Source organism: Juglans regia, chromosome 3 (assembly GCF_001411555.2).
Source record: "Juglans regia cultivar Chandler chromosome 3, Walnut 2.0, whole genome shotgun sequence".
NCBI classification, from domain to species: Eukaryota; Viridiplantae; Streptophyta; class Magnoliopsida; order Fagales; family Juglandaceae; genus Juglans; species Juglans regia.
This window is the reverse complement of record NC_049903.1, coordinates 2,971,056-2,988,615: the sequence shown is the minus strand read 5'-3', so window position 1 is coordinate 2,988,615 and position 17,560 is coordinate 2,971,056. Positions and strand designations below refer to the sequence as shown.

The 17,560-nt window shown below is 33.6% G+C and overlaps 1 protein-coding gene across 1 annotated transcript; it reads right to left on the bottom strand.

Moving 5' to 3' along the window:
- Positions 1–924: 924 nt before the first annotated feature.
- Positions 925–6,919, bottom strand: LOC109020258 (transcription factor bHLH48-like). Its single transcript, XM_019002678.2, has 7 exons — positions 5,940–6,919; positions 5,731–5,850; positions 5,567–5,632; positions 3,837–3,905; positions 2,978–3,049; positions 1,666–1,870; positions 925–1,267 (listed from the first exon to the last, which is right to left on the bottom strand). The coding sequence occupies exons 1-7, from the start codon at positions 6,468–6,470 to the stop codon at positions 1,230–1,232; spliced, it is 1,101 nt and encodes a 366-aa protein (XP_018858223.1). The 5' UTR covers positions 6,471–6,919; the 3' UTR covers positions 925–1,229.
- Between the last annotated feature and the right edge of the window lie 10,641 nt (positions 6,920–17,560).

Here is a 17,560-nt window from a genome sequence, read left to right as displayed (position 1 = left end):
TGAGTGATTTAGGCCCGTTTGGTTGTGAATTCTATTCAGTTCAGTCGCTCTCTTTCACTTCCTCTAGAATACGATATGTGGCCACCGTAAGTTGCTGCGTTTCTGTCTGCATTTCTGAACAAGTGCAGCTTCATGTTTAAATCTACCAACACGCACATAAACACAGGTTCAGCTTCATGTTTAAATTTAGATGGTTCTAACTGAACTAGTGCACTATATCATCCTTCTCATGAGGTCAAAACTCAAGGGATTTAACATGTGATGAAGGGGAAAAAAAGGAGTTTCGTCACTAAACTTGGCAATCAAATGTAAAAAAGTTATTGATACGGGCATGGTAGAACAAATTAAACAAAATGATCCTCAAACATTAAACATATGACTCCTACAAGAATTAGAAAATAGAAACTGGCAAAAAGAAGGATTTTAACCATAGAAGGAAGAAAACAACTTACGGATCCACTGGGTTCCAAATTGAAATCTCTTGACGGAGATGAGTTTGACAGAGGACAAGGGAGAGGTTTCAGACGACGGGATGAAGGAAGAAGAAGATGGGTTCGGTCTAGAAGGGATCTATGGGATCTTTTGTCAAGATGGGATCTCTTAAAAGAGACGAATATGGGTTCAAAGATGGGACTATGGGATCTGTCAAGATGGGTAAATTTAAGGAGACAAACATGAGTTTGAGGGAGAGCTTCGAGGAGAAGAGGGAATAGAGAAGGGAGAATGGATGTGCACTCATCGTAAGTTCAGCAAATCCACAACGTGTTACAATTTTACTAGCGGGTGTAAAAGTGGAATGGACACCCAACCGGTTTTAAGTTTTTCTTAAAAAGAAATGCAAATAGATTCAATGGGCAAAACAAAATGTTGAAAGAAGCTGCCTTCCATAATAGTTAAAAGCAAAAAAAAAAGGTTCGTTATATGGTTTTACAATAAGAATCAATCAATCATCTTAAGAACCAAGTATTAGATTGAATGACCCTTTTGGAAATTAGTATATTATATTATATATATATATATAGTAAGATATAAATAATATATCAGAATAGCATCCTAACTTTAATCCTCTCTGGTAGAGCGAAATCAAACCTAGGTTTCCAGCTGACTCTTTGACAAATAGAAGACAGGAAAACCCAAGGTGAATGTTGTACTGTTCTTCTTGCTAACAGCTAATACTATATCGGATCTATACACTATTAAGCTACAGGTAGTAGGACACTGCTATGCCTTCACAGCTCCATCTTCAACTGATTTGAGTGCAGAGACGCTGTAACATGGTAGATACTTCATATTAGTTAACATAGCTCTTTGTGAGATTAAAACAGAATATGCTTCCATTTTTGGCAACAAAGTAGCCTTACCTGATGATTTAAGAACATGGTAAGGAAGAAGGAATGATATGAAAGCTAAAAATCCAATATACTCTATCATTTCTCTATGACATGCTTTAAATCCAATAGAGTATTGGGTAAATGGCTCTATGTTTTTTGTCATTCTAATCTATGCAATAACATTTCTGTATTCCCATGCTATCCAAATTAAATGGTTATTGAATGATTTTACATGCAAATCCTTTTGCTAAAGTGCTCATTGAATTGTTTTCATGACATCAGTTTTGGAGGATACTATGCAGTAGGGGCCTGATTAAGCTGAACTCTAATCTACCTGAATTTGCTGAGTCATAACTCAAAAGGGAGTTATCTGGAGTAATGAAAGTATGGCTGTCTTCTTCCCTCCCCCAAAGTGGTTGTTGAAGTGCATCAAAATGCCACTGCTGTTGATAGTCCTGTCTGCTTCCATTGAATGGGATTTCTGGACACACTAGGGGAGCAACCATGCTGGGGAAGTTACTGTCCACTAAAGATCCACTCTGGAGAGGAGAAATTGTTAGTAGCATAGGATGAGCATAAAGCTACGATGCTAAATTAAAGGAAGTGTTTGATCCAAAAATTAGGGTAGTTTTATCAAAAGTAACAAGTATCATTACTCTAAATTGACTGAGGGAAGTTGGGACCCTATATATAACAATAAGAAAGGTCAATAATTTTAAATATCAAACAATGATCCAAAACTAATCCTCTGAGGCTTCATTTGTCTCAACTCATCTCAACTCATCATTACAACTTTTTCAAATTTCAACATAAAATATAATAAACAATTCAACTTTTTCAAATCTCAAAATAATAATAATAATAAACAATAATATTCTAATAATATTTTATCATCTCAACTCAACTCACTTCAACATCCAAACCCACCCTGAGACTTGTACAATACTGCTCAAGACTATTCATAGTTTAGGCATTCCAGTAGTGAAAGGGAAAGCTGGTAATATGAGTTCCTCAATGGGTACTGCATGATCTGGTGAAACTGCATGAATCGCAGATTGGTTACTTGGGGAACATCTACCCGCCACATCAGTGTTGAGAAATCAGGGTACAGATTCAGAATTACGGGAGTCCCACAAACCAACTGAAATGGATAAAGATATGTAGATTTGCAACTGGTAACTGTTTTGATAAACCACAATCTAATGAATAATTGAAGATGTGAATTGAGACAGATGAGATAAAGAATAGGTGGACCAACTGTTCGCACACATACTAATGGTGGAAAACAGACTTTTAAGCACTTAGGTGGGAGCTTGTAAGGAGCAAAATCTGGATCGAACTACATTTGTTTCCCATTTCACCTACTACATAAAGTGTGCACTCACTGCCAATCCACACTGGCGTTGATAAGAAGATCAACAAGACCAAAATAATGAAGAATATGATGTCTAGAAGCTCTCTAGAGGAAAATGGTTCTTGATGAAACAAGGTGCAGATAAAGAATTCTGGGTTTGTACAGGTAAATGTAATGGAAACAACCGCCCAGCAGAAAAACTAAATTGTTAATCAAATTTGCAGAGAATTCTTATATTTGTTCTGTTTCTGTAAGGAAAAAAAAAGAGTGATAAAGTATTGTGTATGCTTACTTCTGTAGCAAATAAACCTTCAAGGTTGTAATCAACTCTTGGGTTGACTGCCGCAAGTCTCATTGATAAGAACTGAAACAAAAATATTATTCAATTAAAAGAAGATCGAGGCTTTTAGGGGTTCTTAAAAACAGGATTATTATTTACAAAAAGAAAAGGGCAGAATATCAACCCAATAGAGTATCATTCAAACATTATTACTTTGACCAAACAAATTATTACTATACAGATACAAGACCATGATAGTTTGTTCAGCTCCACAGGAGCTGAATTTAATCTTGCGTTGTTTGTTCTGCCTTTCACATGCCTGATTAACTCCAGGTTGAAAAGAACAGAATATATCTAAATTAATAATCTACACATTCTGAAGTTTCAAGCCTCAAAATTCTCTAAGTAGATGACTGAATCTGCCAAAGATCTATGCAACCTACCTCTCTAATTAATTAACAAAAGATCAATATTATCAGTTGCAAGACATCCAGCATCCTTTTCTTTTCTACTTTTTTCTTCTCATTTTTTAGTGAAGTGAACCTGGTAAGAAAAAGACATCAGAACTCTTCTTCTTTCTTTTCTTTCTTCTTTCTTCTTTTTCTTTTCTGGAAAAAAGGAATCCAATTGCATATATTCCCCGTATTATGTCATGTTAGTTTCAGGGCAAGCATTAGCATAAGGGGCCCAGCTAGAGGTTGAGTGACTTGAGTCCCACATCCTCCACCATCTTTCCACTACTCCATCTAAAGGTGCTGAAAGACCCATCTTTCAAGCCTTATCCACAAAATTATCTCGAAAAAGTTTCTTTCAAGTTTAAATCTTGTAGCATTGTCAAAAACTTCAAGCGCATTTGATGTGCAACTCTGACCTCAACTTGACGTTGTAGGGACTGTACATGGTTGATGATTTCATCCAGAACCAATGCTGTGCCAGAAATCTGCATAGCAAATGTCTTTTTCGGTAAGTAACTTTCTTGGTGAAAAGTATAGCTATTTCAAAGCAATTTTCCAATCGCTTAAAACTACTGTGTAGAGAATGCATGACTCGTTAGCAACCCGAATAAAAATGTATAGATCCATATCCAATATATCACTCGCGTTTCTGTTACAATATGAAACTTTTTAATTCCTGTGACACAATGAGATGAAACATAGCACGTGGTTACTGGCAGATTTTTGTTACAATGAATTTGGTCAGCTCCTTACGTAGAAAATGAACCAACAAATCTACTCAACCTCCTACTATTCACAACCACCACACTCCACATTATTTTTAATTTTTATTATTTTTTTCTTTTATTAAATATTTATTATATGAATAATGAATAAAAAATTTGAAATAATTTAAAAAGAATAAACTCAAAAAAAAATTTAAAAAAAATATTAAAAATTTAAAAAATTTAAAAAAGTGTGGAGTGTGGAGTGTGGTGGAGGTTGTGTAGCAAAGCTCAAAATGAAAACACCTTTCTTAACCAGGGAACCATTAACTTTACTCATTTTTCAAACCATTGGCTGATCATAAGAAACATACAATCAAAACATGTAAAAGATGTATGCAAAACCTTTTTAGGATGACCATAATAAAGCCTTCTTATCGATCTCCAGTCATGGATGCATCCGATAAACTGAAGGAAAAACTCATCTTAAGCATGATAGTGCCACTACTTTGGCATTTCCCTTATAACTTGTTCAAGTACACCTATACTATACCAATGGCCTTCATCGTTCGACAACACCGGAATTTCATGGTGGGCACCTAGCATATGCTGTATCCCACATGCTCACTCAATCAAAATGGAGTTTGCAAATCAACATTATTTAGATGCAAAAATCATAGCAATTATTATCAATAATTTTTCAATTTGAGGCATCAAACCCTTGCAACGATCAGTTAACTCAGTGTGGATCTGGTTTGTGTCCGACCTCGATAAAATTAAGTTTGCTTACGGAACCATCACATCATATCCCTATGCCAGTTAGGGCTGGACGTTTGACACATACATTTGTGAAGGGAGTGGTTCTTTTGTCCCCCTTTTCTCGTCATCCCATTAAGAATGGATACCATGCAGTGCATGCACCTCACAAGTGGGATCAAAATTTCCCTCGTACATGGGACCCAAATATATCTAATTCAACATGCCAACTTTATGTGTCCCCCCAGCACTCCTAAGCAGCTTCCATCTAGCATATTTCCAACGCCAAAATTCTCGAGACTACCCAGGGAAGGGTATTTACGTCATTACAAACTGCAACAACTTAAAGACTAGCCCACCCCCAAAAAACAAGTTGATGTACATGTCAAAGTGTGAACTGTATGACATAGCGTGTGATATATAATGGATGAACAGAGACGGTGTTTCAACCTTAAAGTGGGACACTGTCAACCAACGCCCCCGGAAAGTGAAATTACGAGACCGCCCACTTGGCACTTCTGTTGGGGTACAGAAGCAATCGCTTTCTCGAAAATGTTAAGAAACAAAACCGTTATTTAAAGCGCACAATCCAATTAAACATAAATCTCGCACTTCGCTCCTTTTAAGGTGGCAATTAGGACAAACAATCAGCAAACTAATCATAAGATTAAGACTAATTTACTGACCTTAGTGCAACCTGGGACCAGCTCCTGAAGCAGCTTCATCCGAGCATTAATTTTCTCTCTCCTCGCCTGCAGATTTTTTCAATATATTAAACTAAATTAAATATTTATATAATTTTTTTAAAGAAACTTAAAAACGGAATTAGTCGTTAATTAAGAGACAATACTCGCTCTGCTAAGCTATGGCTATCTGTAGCTTGACCGCGACGAGCTCTCACGTGAACGTAGGGAAGCTTCTGAGCGTCCTGAGAGGTTTCGTTCTTGCTCTTCTTCGTACACCCTTTGCCCTAGTTTTTTACCACAAGCCAAAAGTTGGTTCAGATCCGGAGACGGAAGTGAGAGAAATTTACCAAAAGGGAATGCCCAAGCATTTTACCTTCTTCTCGCGCTCCTTCCTCTTCGCCGACCTCTGTGTCTTGCTCTCCACAGTCGGATCGGAAACTAACGGCTGGGATGAGTTGGGATTCGAATCGGTCTCTGCTGGCTCGCTCTTCACCTTCTCCAAGTTCGCGCTCGAATTTGACGGCACCGAGCTTGTCTCAGGGGAGTTCTCGCCGGAGGCAAAGACCGAGAACTTGGCCGCACGTTCTACTAGGGCTTTGTTCGAAGGGAAGGTGGGATTTCCGTTGAACGAGGAGATGTAGGATATGTGGTCGTCGCTGATTCCGTGAAGAGAGTCGCCGGAGAGCGGCGCCGGATCTCCCTCTTCGGAGGGAGGTGAGTGGAGGAGCTCCATGGCCTGGGTCGCAGGGAGCTCGAGAAGCGCGGTGAAGGAGCTCGCATTTTCCGGCGGTACGGCAATGAGCCGCTGGATTTCCTCGCGGAATTGGAGTGATTCGAATCCAGTTTCCTCTTGGTCGGGCCGGATAGAGATGGATCCTGCTAGGGTTCCTGGATTTGGCTCCATTGAAAGCTCCAATAGATTCGAATTAGATTAAATCGGTTACACTGATTGGACCAAATCCACGTCAGTTTTGGAGGAAGATATATACCCGCTTGACTAATTCAATTGCTAAATTTTACTGAAATTCTGAAACCCTAATTAAGCTCCTAGGTAATATAACTGTCGGTTCAAGGGAAATGCAGTTGTAGAGATTGTGAAAAGCTTAGACAGAGAAGAGAGAGGGGGAGGGAAGGAGGGGGGTAGAAAGTTGCTTGTACGGATAGGAAAGAATTATGAGGGATAGGTGCTTCAATGGCGGTCAAACTGTTTATCTTTCTCTCCCTCTCTGTTTCTCTGTGTTTTCTCTGCTTCTTAACCTCGGAGGGATTGCTTCTCGGCCATTTGAAGTATAGCGAAAGCAACGTTGCTTCGGGTGCCAGTTTACTTATTTAGAAGATAGAGCGGTGTAGGCCTCGACATGTACGGTTCTGATTTTACAGTTCGTAAGCTGATATAGAAAATTTAGAAAAATCGTCATGGTACGCGGGTGTTTCAAAAGATACATTTGTTTAATAGAAATGTTATTTGTGGTAGTAGATTGTGTGAGAGTATTCTCACTGCTTATGCATTTTTATATTTATTTTTATATTTACATAATATCTTTAAATTGTTTTATATTGAATTATACATTTTTAAAATTTTGAATAGTATTTTTTTAAATTTGAAGAAATATTATTCACTCTCTAAATATTATTTTACTATTTTTTCTCTCTCCATCCATTAAAATCAATTTTGTGAAATTTGTATTGAAATGATTTTAATATATGAAATTTGTATTAAGTTGATGATACAAAATGTTTTTTAGTACATATTAATATTTATTGATAAAATTGATCATTTTGATATATGAAATTGATAATATTTAGACATATAGAATTAATATTTTTGAGCAAATGGTGCTAATTGTAAAATATATAAAAATAATAATTTTAAAAAAAATAATATTTTATTATTATTTGATTCAAATATGCATAATCTAATGTGAGAATTTTTCTTGATATGCAAACTCAATTTTCAAAATATGTGATTTTGAATATGTATATAGAGAAACCAATTCTAGTAAAATATAAGTTGTAATCTTATAGTTACTAAGTACAACAACTCAATTAACGATAAAGGAATCGTTTAACTCAATTAGAACAACTCAACTAGTTGATAAATATATACTATAGTATATATTATAGTATATAGTTACATAGTACATAGTTACATAGTATATAATATATAATATACTATATAACAGTACTATATAGTATTGTATATAGTTACATAGTATTACAGCAGTATATAGTAGTATAGTACTATATAGTAGTATATAGTATAGTTAAATATTATACTATATATATATATAGTATACTAATATGTATATATATATGTTTAATGGTAGTATAGTATATAGTTAAGTATGAAATTATATAGTATACTTATATAGTCATTCGAACCGAGTACTGGACCATTCGAACGGACCTGGATCATGGATAAAAATGAATCTTCATACTATATTCTAAAAGTTTCAAGAATCCATGTGTTTGAACGAGGTTGTACATAGTTCGAACAACTAAAACATATGTTCGAATAGCTAAATTTATATTCCAATAGAGTAAATTAAACAGATATAGCGTTCGAACTAGAAAATGCACGTTCGAACGTGACTGCTCGATACAAAATACCTAGTTCGAGTGTTGAATGGTTTACATTCACACAAACTGCTGTTCGAACCCCGTCTCCGTCGTACGCTACCATTGGCTACCAACTTCACCGCATATCGATTGTTTTATGCCGTCTAAGAGGTATGACCCATCACATTATATCTCTATGTACTTGAAATTGGGATAAAATGAGGTAAAAAATGGGTCGAATTTCAAATCCAATCTGACCACTTTTTGGTATTTTCTAGTCGCTATAGACGGCATTTGGCCGTAGAAATGATCTAGTGAATTCTAGGCTTCACTTTGTGTTAATTTGGGCCTATTAAAACTAAGGATCCTTGGTTTCCACATTAGTTATGAGTCGACTCAGCCATAGATTTCATGGATAATCATGTTCGAATGCGAATTTTCCAAACAGACATTTTAATCTTTGAACGTGAAACAACACATTCAAATGTTAAAAATTGAGTTGACATTTCATTCGAATAGATTTGGCTTCCCATTCGAACAGATCATTTATGTTGTTCAAAGGTCATAAGATTTATATTGTTCGAACAACATATTTATTCGTTTAAATACATAGTAAACGTTCGTACATGTTACAATATCATTCGAATGATTATAAACCCTTCGAACAATGATCGATATTGTTCAAATAGTATTATTTAACTTTTAGATTAAATACCTGGTCGTTCGAACATTATAGTTCATATTCGAACATCACAGTATATAATATAATTAAGACTTTCCATTTTATTTATATTCGTTTTGTATTTATTTTATGAACAATGAACTAATGGCATACACAGGAAGAAAACATGGGAGAGAGGGCCAACCTAGTGATGAAGCTAGTGAGATGAGGAGGTCGATATTGGTAGAGCGGGAGAGCATTATAGAAGACTTTCGTTATTTTGTGCGGGATAGATGAAGCCTCTTTTTTACTATCAGTAATAAAGGATGAGGCTCGCTTTGTCAGCAGAGGGGTGTGGCCTATCCAGACATGGTCAATGAGTTTTACCGAATCATGGGTTAGATGGAGGCTAATAAGGAGTCTTTCTCGTTCGTTATTCTAGGAGTGAGTATTACTATATCAGTAAACATTATCATTGATTTTCTAGGGATCCCACGTGAGCTTGGTTCATACCCTGCACAAAAACTGTTGCAGAGAAAGACGGTGAAGATGTCATCGAGGATGAGGCTCCAGCAGATAATGGTCCCACACATGATGAGATTCATCAGTTGATGCATGACGATTCGGCTCCTTCAAATGATAGCAGCAAGGTGATCAAATATGTTGATTATATCAAGTTTTTTTGAATGCTGAATTTAATTGTCTCCCATAATATTGATATGAGGAAACACAATACTCCATTCGGCATCAAACGGACTCGATTTATGTTACAGATAGCATGAGGAGGGTCGACTGACCTGCCATTATAATTCCTCATCCGCATCTGATTTGAGTCACGGTATTTAAAGTAGAGGTAGTCTACCGTATGCATTAATTATCTCTAACCTCATAGTCCAATTGGGGGTTAATGTGCTAATAACATAACAGAGGCAACTGCAGATCAGGCCCCTTAACAAGATCACCTTTAGCAAGAGCGAGGACCACTTGAGGAAGGCTCACATTAATGTTCCAACTGCATAAGATAGTGGGACGGAGCGTGATCTAACTTCTACAGATGTTGACGTTGATAGACAGGCTGCAGGGGCTACTACCACATAGATATAATCTCTGCTCGAGGAATATTGCGCACTTTTGATCCAGGACATGGAGAGGATCACTATGCCCATCATATTTAGACTGCAAGAGATTGAGAGACACATTACTATCATCTAGGAGGACCTGGATAATCTTACACAGTAGTTTTATTTTTTTATTTGACTTTTTGTTTTATATCGAACGTTATCGATTTAAATACTATATCATTTTTATTTATTATATATAGCTAGCTTGTTTCTTATCAAAAATAATTTTTCTTATTTTACTTACCAGTTTATGATAATATAAAAATGACACTACCTAGAAGGTAATATTTTTTTAATTGCAAATTCTTATTTATCATAATAAAAGTCATTAATTAATTTTTAAATTAATTATATAAAATTCCTAAGAATGTGATATATTTTAACTTACCATAAATAATAATGAATTCATATAGGTAGATTTTTTATCTTTTGAAATTAATAATTAATAATTAATAAATTCAAATAATATTTATTTTTAAAATATTTGAATGCATTTCAATAAATTTACATAATTAAGCTTATTTTGATTGTCTACGACACCATTTGAACACCTATTATGGGCATTTGAACTGTTCATAACTCCATTCGAACATAAAAGTACCGTTCAAACTATGTAACAACCATCTCTGCCAAATTTATTTATAACTTTCCATCAAAAAATTTGTATGAATGATTAAATATTGCGTTCGATTGAGTTCTAATTTTTTGTGAAATTTATTTATAACATTTTTGTGAACGTTTGAATGGTTTTTTTTTTTTTTTTTGAGAAGCTATATTTCATCCCCGAAAGTCTAGTTCGAACAAACCTATTTCATGTTTTGAGACAAAATTGAATTTTCGTCTCAAATAAGTATTTTTATGGATGAAATTTAATTCATCCCTAAAATATTTCGTATCTATAAATAAATCTCTTGTAGTAATATAATTTGATTTATTAAAAAAATTAATTTAAACATTACAAATCAAATTCTTACCATCGTACAAACTTGCAAATAAAATAGCTTAAATAAAAATGTACGCTAGAGAAATCAACATAAAATAATTTAGTTTTTTGTAGTAAGTAGGATGACTTCCCAATTTTTCTTAAAATTAAATTATTGTTTTGGGAAGAGTAATCCCTTACAAAGGACGGAAACTTGGGATTCCAGTTATCCATTCCAAAATGTCCAATTAAGCAATAAAATAGTTTTTTATTTTTTTCGAGTCAAAGTAATAAAATAGTTGATCCAGAGAATTGAGTTGAGTTTTTTTTAAATGATCGAATTAATAGCGGAAAATTATGACAAACTGGCTCGTTTGATTTTAGAGATGAGATGAGATTAAAGTTAAAAAATTGAATAAAGTATTGTTAAAATATATTTTTTAATATTATTTTTATTTTGTAATTTAAAAAAATTAAATTATTTATTTTATTTTATATTGAAAGTTGAGAAAGTTGTAATGATTAGATGAAATGAGATGAGATGTTTTTTGAAAATAAACGAGACCAGATTTTCAAACAGGACTTAAAGTTCTACGATTTAGGTTGTGTTTGGATATTGAAGTGAGTTAAATTGAGTTGAGTTGAAATGATAAAATATTGTTAGAATATTATTTTTTAATATTATTATTATTTTAAATTTTAAAAAAATTGAATTATTTATTATATTTTGTATTAAGATTTGAAAAAATTCTAATGATGAATTGAGATAAATTGAGATGAGTTAAAGAATCAAATTCCAAAAACATTTGATAAAAGGAAAAAGTTGCTATGTCCACTAAACTTGATTGCTCTGCTTGACGGCTTGGTTAAAAAAAAAAAAATTTACTTAATGATTAAAGAAATGATTTTAAATGTATTAATATATTTTTTATTTTTTTAAAATATTAAAATATATTAAAAAAATATGAATAGAAAAATTAAAAATACAAATTATAAAAACAACTAGCGGAATGGCGCCGCTCTTGATAAAATTATGATAGGAGCGGTCATAGTACCCAAAACACGACTTTAGTTTAAACTTTATAATTTTTTAATGTATTAAAAATAACCCATTATATATAATTTCAATCAATGAAAAAAATTACTTTTGCTCTTATAATTTTGGTATTATCTCAAATAATTGTTGCATTTGATGTCCTTAAATACATTCATTTTTTTTAAAACTCACTTTTCAGAAAATTATCGCAGCCATCATTGACATTAGTGTAACGAGATTGAAATATTAACGATGCTACGAGGTGATAGACTTTCTATAAAATTGCATCATTGATTCATTATAACTATTCGGCTTTCTCATTTACTGCATGCTCTGAAATCTCTCTCTCAAGGTACCGTACGTAGCCAATATTAATGAGCTCCGAACTTTAAATGATGTTATCGACCCCATAAACAAAAGTCCGGAAATTAGTGGAAGATTGGTTCATTTTCAATGGTGGGAGAGGGAGATATATAGAGAGAGAGAGAGAACCAGATGAATATCTAATAACTTCTTTCTTTCTTTCTTTTCCCCATAAGAAATTAGGATTGGTGGGATTCGAGATGTCCTAGGAAGCTTTAATAATTACATTTCAATTTATTGCTATATTGGTTGGCTCAGGCTGCTGCATGCATGGGGGAAAATTATTGCATTTCAATAATTTTTTTTTTTATCAATTTATTACTTTTCTTTCAAAGATTAATCTAACAGTTGATGAATAGTATCGTATTAACAAAATGTGATGAAAATATGATGAAAATAGAGTTTGGATTCGAACAGAATAAATCTTGTAAGTAAAATAGTGTAACTATATGTAGCACTACATGGCTCACACCACATGTCGGTTATCATAAATCTCATTTGAGTTCACACTACATGGTTGTTTCTTCTTAGAAGATTGGGTTCTCGAGAAAAGAACTAAATAAATGTGAGAGGATTAAGAGAAATGATTTGTACAAGTTTCAAATAGGCAAGTCTCATACAAGTCTTTGTAAAACAATAGACTCCACATAAAAAAATGTAAAAAAAAAAACTATTATTTATTAGTAAAATCTATTTTTTTACAAATGACTTGCATGAAACTTGTACTTAACATTACTCTAGGATTAAATTAAATTGTATAGTTGTTGGAAGAGTCTTTTTAACACGCTATTATTATATTTGGTTAGAAGGTAAAAAGTGAATATGCTTTGGACAAGGCTATGGTTTTGCATGTGTTCCTATTCGACTTAATGTAACATGGATTTTGCTATATATGAAACACAGTGCAGTATAGATTGATGCATGGGGGAAAATTATTGGAATCCTTACATATATAATGCATCGAGTTCTATATTATGTCTTATATATTTGTAGGGGAGAGAGATGGAGTGTGTGTGTGTGAGAGAGGGGAGAAATCCCCGGGGGCTAGACCCGAGATTTGGCTCAGACCCAGGCCCACATATAGAACTTGAGATGGATCAAGACAGCCTCGGCAACCTAGAAGGCCTAAGAGAAATGGCCCAAGACAGGAGCCCTAACAAAAGGACAGGAGATCGAGCCAAGTGGCACCCCTGGCAGAGGCGCCCCCGACCCTGACACAACGGAACGACCTGGTATCCAAACGCACAAACTATCAGAGGCGTCCGCATCCCTAAGGCAACTGCCAGGTTAGCACAGGGGACAAGCAAGCCTGCCCGGACCACGCTGTATTCAATGATGTTGGAATTGTTAAATAATGAAGAACAAATAGAAACGAAATTTGGTAATATGGTGACACTCCCGTGATGGTATTTGTCCCACAAGTTGGTGATAAACAAATGGAACTGAGTGTGTTCATTTGTGCACCAATGGTCCATATTTATATGCCATCATGCACCGGTTGGCCAATGACACAACCATTGGTAATCCAATGGTAACCTAAATGTCACAACCTTAAGAAGTGACACAACCTTTTGACTAAATCAAAAGATTGTGTCTCTTGACATTTCACTAGTTACACACAACCTTTTGACTTAAGGTTGTGTTTCTTGACACTTCTTTAAACATCACCCCTCATGGGAATCATCACCATGTTAGAGGGTGTCATTCTAAGGGGTATACCGTTTGGTGATCACACCCCTTAGAATTACAAGAATGAGTACACATGGCAATGCAATGTCGCATTCAAGTCTCCTAAGGTTAGTACAGAATTGCACACCCACCCAGGTGTCAACAACAACCTAAGGCGGACCTGAAAAGTCTAACCGGGTGCAGGAAGTTGACTGGGATGCGCGATCAAATACAAATACGAACACCCATCACATCCACTTCAAGACAGACTCCTTTCAAGTATAAATACCTTACTTCTTGCCAAGCAGATGGGGACTCTCTCTCTCAGACTTGCACACTATTGTTTTCTCATTCTCGAATTTGTTCTCTCTTCTTCTTTCAGAAGACTAACTTGAGCATCGGGGGTACCACGACCCCCGAAGGGCTCCCCCGTTCTCCTCCTTGCAGGGAAAAGTCAGAGCGTTGCCAGTGTGGAATGGTCCAAGCATGCAAAACACGACCTCAACACACAGAGAGAATCAACTTCTACACCCAAGCCAAAAAAAGCTTTTTTTTTTTCTCTCTCTCTTTTTTTTTTAAAAAAAAAATTCCTGGTTTATGATTACACTGGTTATACTTTTGCTTTTTCATATAATCTTATACATCATATAATAATAATAATAATTCTATCTTTTCTAAATACCTGACCTGAAAAATAGTACCCAAATTTATTTATATACAATTTTTGGGCCAGACCGCTAGTACTCTGCAACTTTATTTTGGGGAAAGTTAATGATGAAGTATTGAGTGGCTCCAAGCAAAAATGGCCAAATTAACATGAGTATGCATTATGATTGTGGAGTTGTGGTCCATGCATGCCTTTAATAATAATTATTATTATAATAATAATAATAATAATTTTTAAACTTCTGGTTCTTTTATAATTAGTTATGCTATATATTACACTTTTATTACATTTTTATTATGTTATAATTTATATTGGTGCAATATTTCTCATCAACTATTCAACCATTAGATCAATATTTTTTTTAAGATAAGATTTTTTGGACTAAATGCATAAGGTCTGGTATCCAAATGAGAGAATCATATTCGAAACCGCCCACTCCCATAAAAAAAAAAAAAACATTTTTTTAAAACAAGAGTAAAAATTTAAACAGTTAATAAATAATATCTCCACCTAACATGACAAAAGTAAGATGAGCCTCATAAAAAATACCTTTAAAATGTGATTTGAAAGAAATAAAAACTTGAATAATCTCAATAAGAATTTAATCGATGGAGTTAGATAAAATGTGAAAGTTCTAAGATGGAAAAAGACTAACAAAAGTAACCAAGAAAGACGCTTATTATGATTTGGCCTATATAGCTATTTCAATCCATATTATCTCATTTTCTTTCTAAACATCACTTAAATACAGATATTTTTTAATTTTTTTATCTAATCAGTACGTAATTATTTTAATTTTTTCAAACTTTTAAACAAAATAAAAATAACAATTCAACCTTTTTAAATTCAAAAACAAAAATTATATTTTAATAATATTTTAATTTAATTTTTGTTCTCATTTTTCAAAACTCAATAAAATATTTTAACTCAAATTATTTTTCTATTATTAATATATTTTTCACCTCAATTCATCTTATCTTAATATCTAAACGTGTAATTACTTGAAAATGAGTGGTCGAGATCTAAGCTGATTATTAGGTCAAGATCTGAATGTGGGAACCAAAATCAAACTTAGGATGTAAGCATTGGGCCATTACCATAAGCCCTTACCCAACTGCCATCCACCAACTCAACAGGCTAACGAATATTTGTTCGGGTTGGCCCTTTTTTTATTATATATATATATATATATATATATATATATTTTTAACTAAATACAACATAAAAGCTACCTGCATCACACTTGGGACTTAAATAGATATTGATTTAAAGCCCATTTCAATGAACTTTGCTTATATTATACGGTCATGAATAATCTATTTTTGGGTTTTTTTATGCGATAAATTGCAATCTATGGTTTTAAGAAAGGGATGCATATGGAGGTATATTGCTAAAAAAAAAAAAAAATTTAAGATTGTGTTTGCTGAACTAAATTAAACTCATGTCAAACTAATTATTAATAAGACTCGCTACTTTTTAAATTTTCTATAAAAAAATTAAATTCATCTCAACTTAATTCATACATTTTAATCTAAAAAGTTAAACTCATATAAAAAAAGAAATTAAGCCTATCTCAATAGAATTTATAAAATATTATTATTTGCGACTCAATTCATTAAATATTTTTAAATAAAAGTTAAAAGTTGAATAAAATATTATTTTTTTAATAAAAATATTATTTAAAAATATAAAAATTTTAAAAATTAAATTATTTATTATATTTTATGTAAAAATTTATAAAAATGATAATAATGAGCTACACTACACCATACCGATGGACCTAAACGCATTTGAAATAGTTATCGAAAAGAACATAAGAGGAACAAGAAGTTGGCAGATCGTGACTTGTGTAGTTATTGGTTTGGACAGTGAAGTGACATTCTAAAAGGGCAGTTTGAGAATAATGATAGATATATAATATATTTTTTTAATATATATTTACATTTAAATTAAAAATAATTTTATATAATAATATTATTTTTATTCGATCCTCCAAGTGATTTTCGATCCTCTATTTTATTTTCCTTTGGTTCAATTTTCTCCTTTCATATATTTTTTGCTCTCTCTCTCTCCTCCATCAAAATCATATGCATTTTTGTCATGATCCATCTCCTCTGTAAAAAATGTCAACTCCTCGACGCTTAGGAAAGAGGGAAATAATCACTGAAACCCACCTTCACCCACTGCCGTACTATTGTACTGTATTTTTAGTAATTTTTTGGAAGGAAATACAAGCACAGTCAGCAATGATTGACACTAATTAGAGATGAATAACATTATATGTGTAGTTCTATACATAATTTCCAGTAAGCAACTTACCAACAAATATCCTTGGTGAATGGCTGAATGGTTTCGGCTTTATATCGGTCGGTGTTGGCCGGTAACACTATAATTTATGTAATTATATATGATTTGCTTGATAATGACCCATAATATTTTTCCTATGCAAAAGGATTGTGACCCATGACTCATCCTACAATGAACCTCAATGCCCAAGAGAATGTCCTCAACTCCACTTCAATATGATCCACTTCTCCTCCAACTCTTTCGGCCTTATCCAATCAATTAATGGCACAAGGTACCCCCGTACTGCCCATTTTCCAAGGAAATTTAAGTTATCTTGTAATGGTATATTGAGTTTGGCTTAGTTTTTTTTTTTTCTTCTTCTCAATTTCGAAAATGCAATTTTAGATATTTGACTTGATTGTTGCTCAATTGTGGCTTAACCGACCTTGGCTTGATAGTCCGTTCAAGCAAATTTTTAGACAAAAAGTTCGCTCGACAGTTAGCTCAAGCGAGAGGTCAACCTGTGAGTTCGCTCGACACTCACACAACAATCAGCTCAAGCAAGTGACTGTCCTAAATGTCTACTCGACACTCTGTTCGAGCGAATGTTCTGAAATTAGGACTCTCGCATCGTGAACTATAAATACATATTTTTTCATGTATTTTTCAACTCATTAGCAGCTGAACATTGTAAAGAGAAAGAGAATTCTT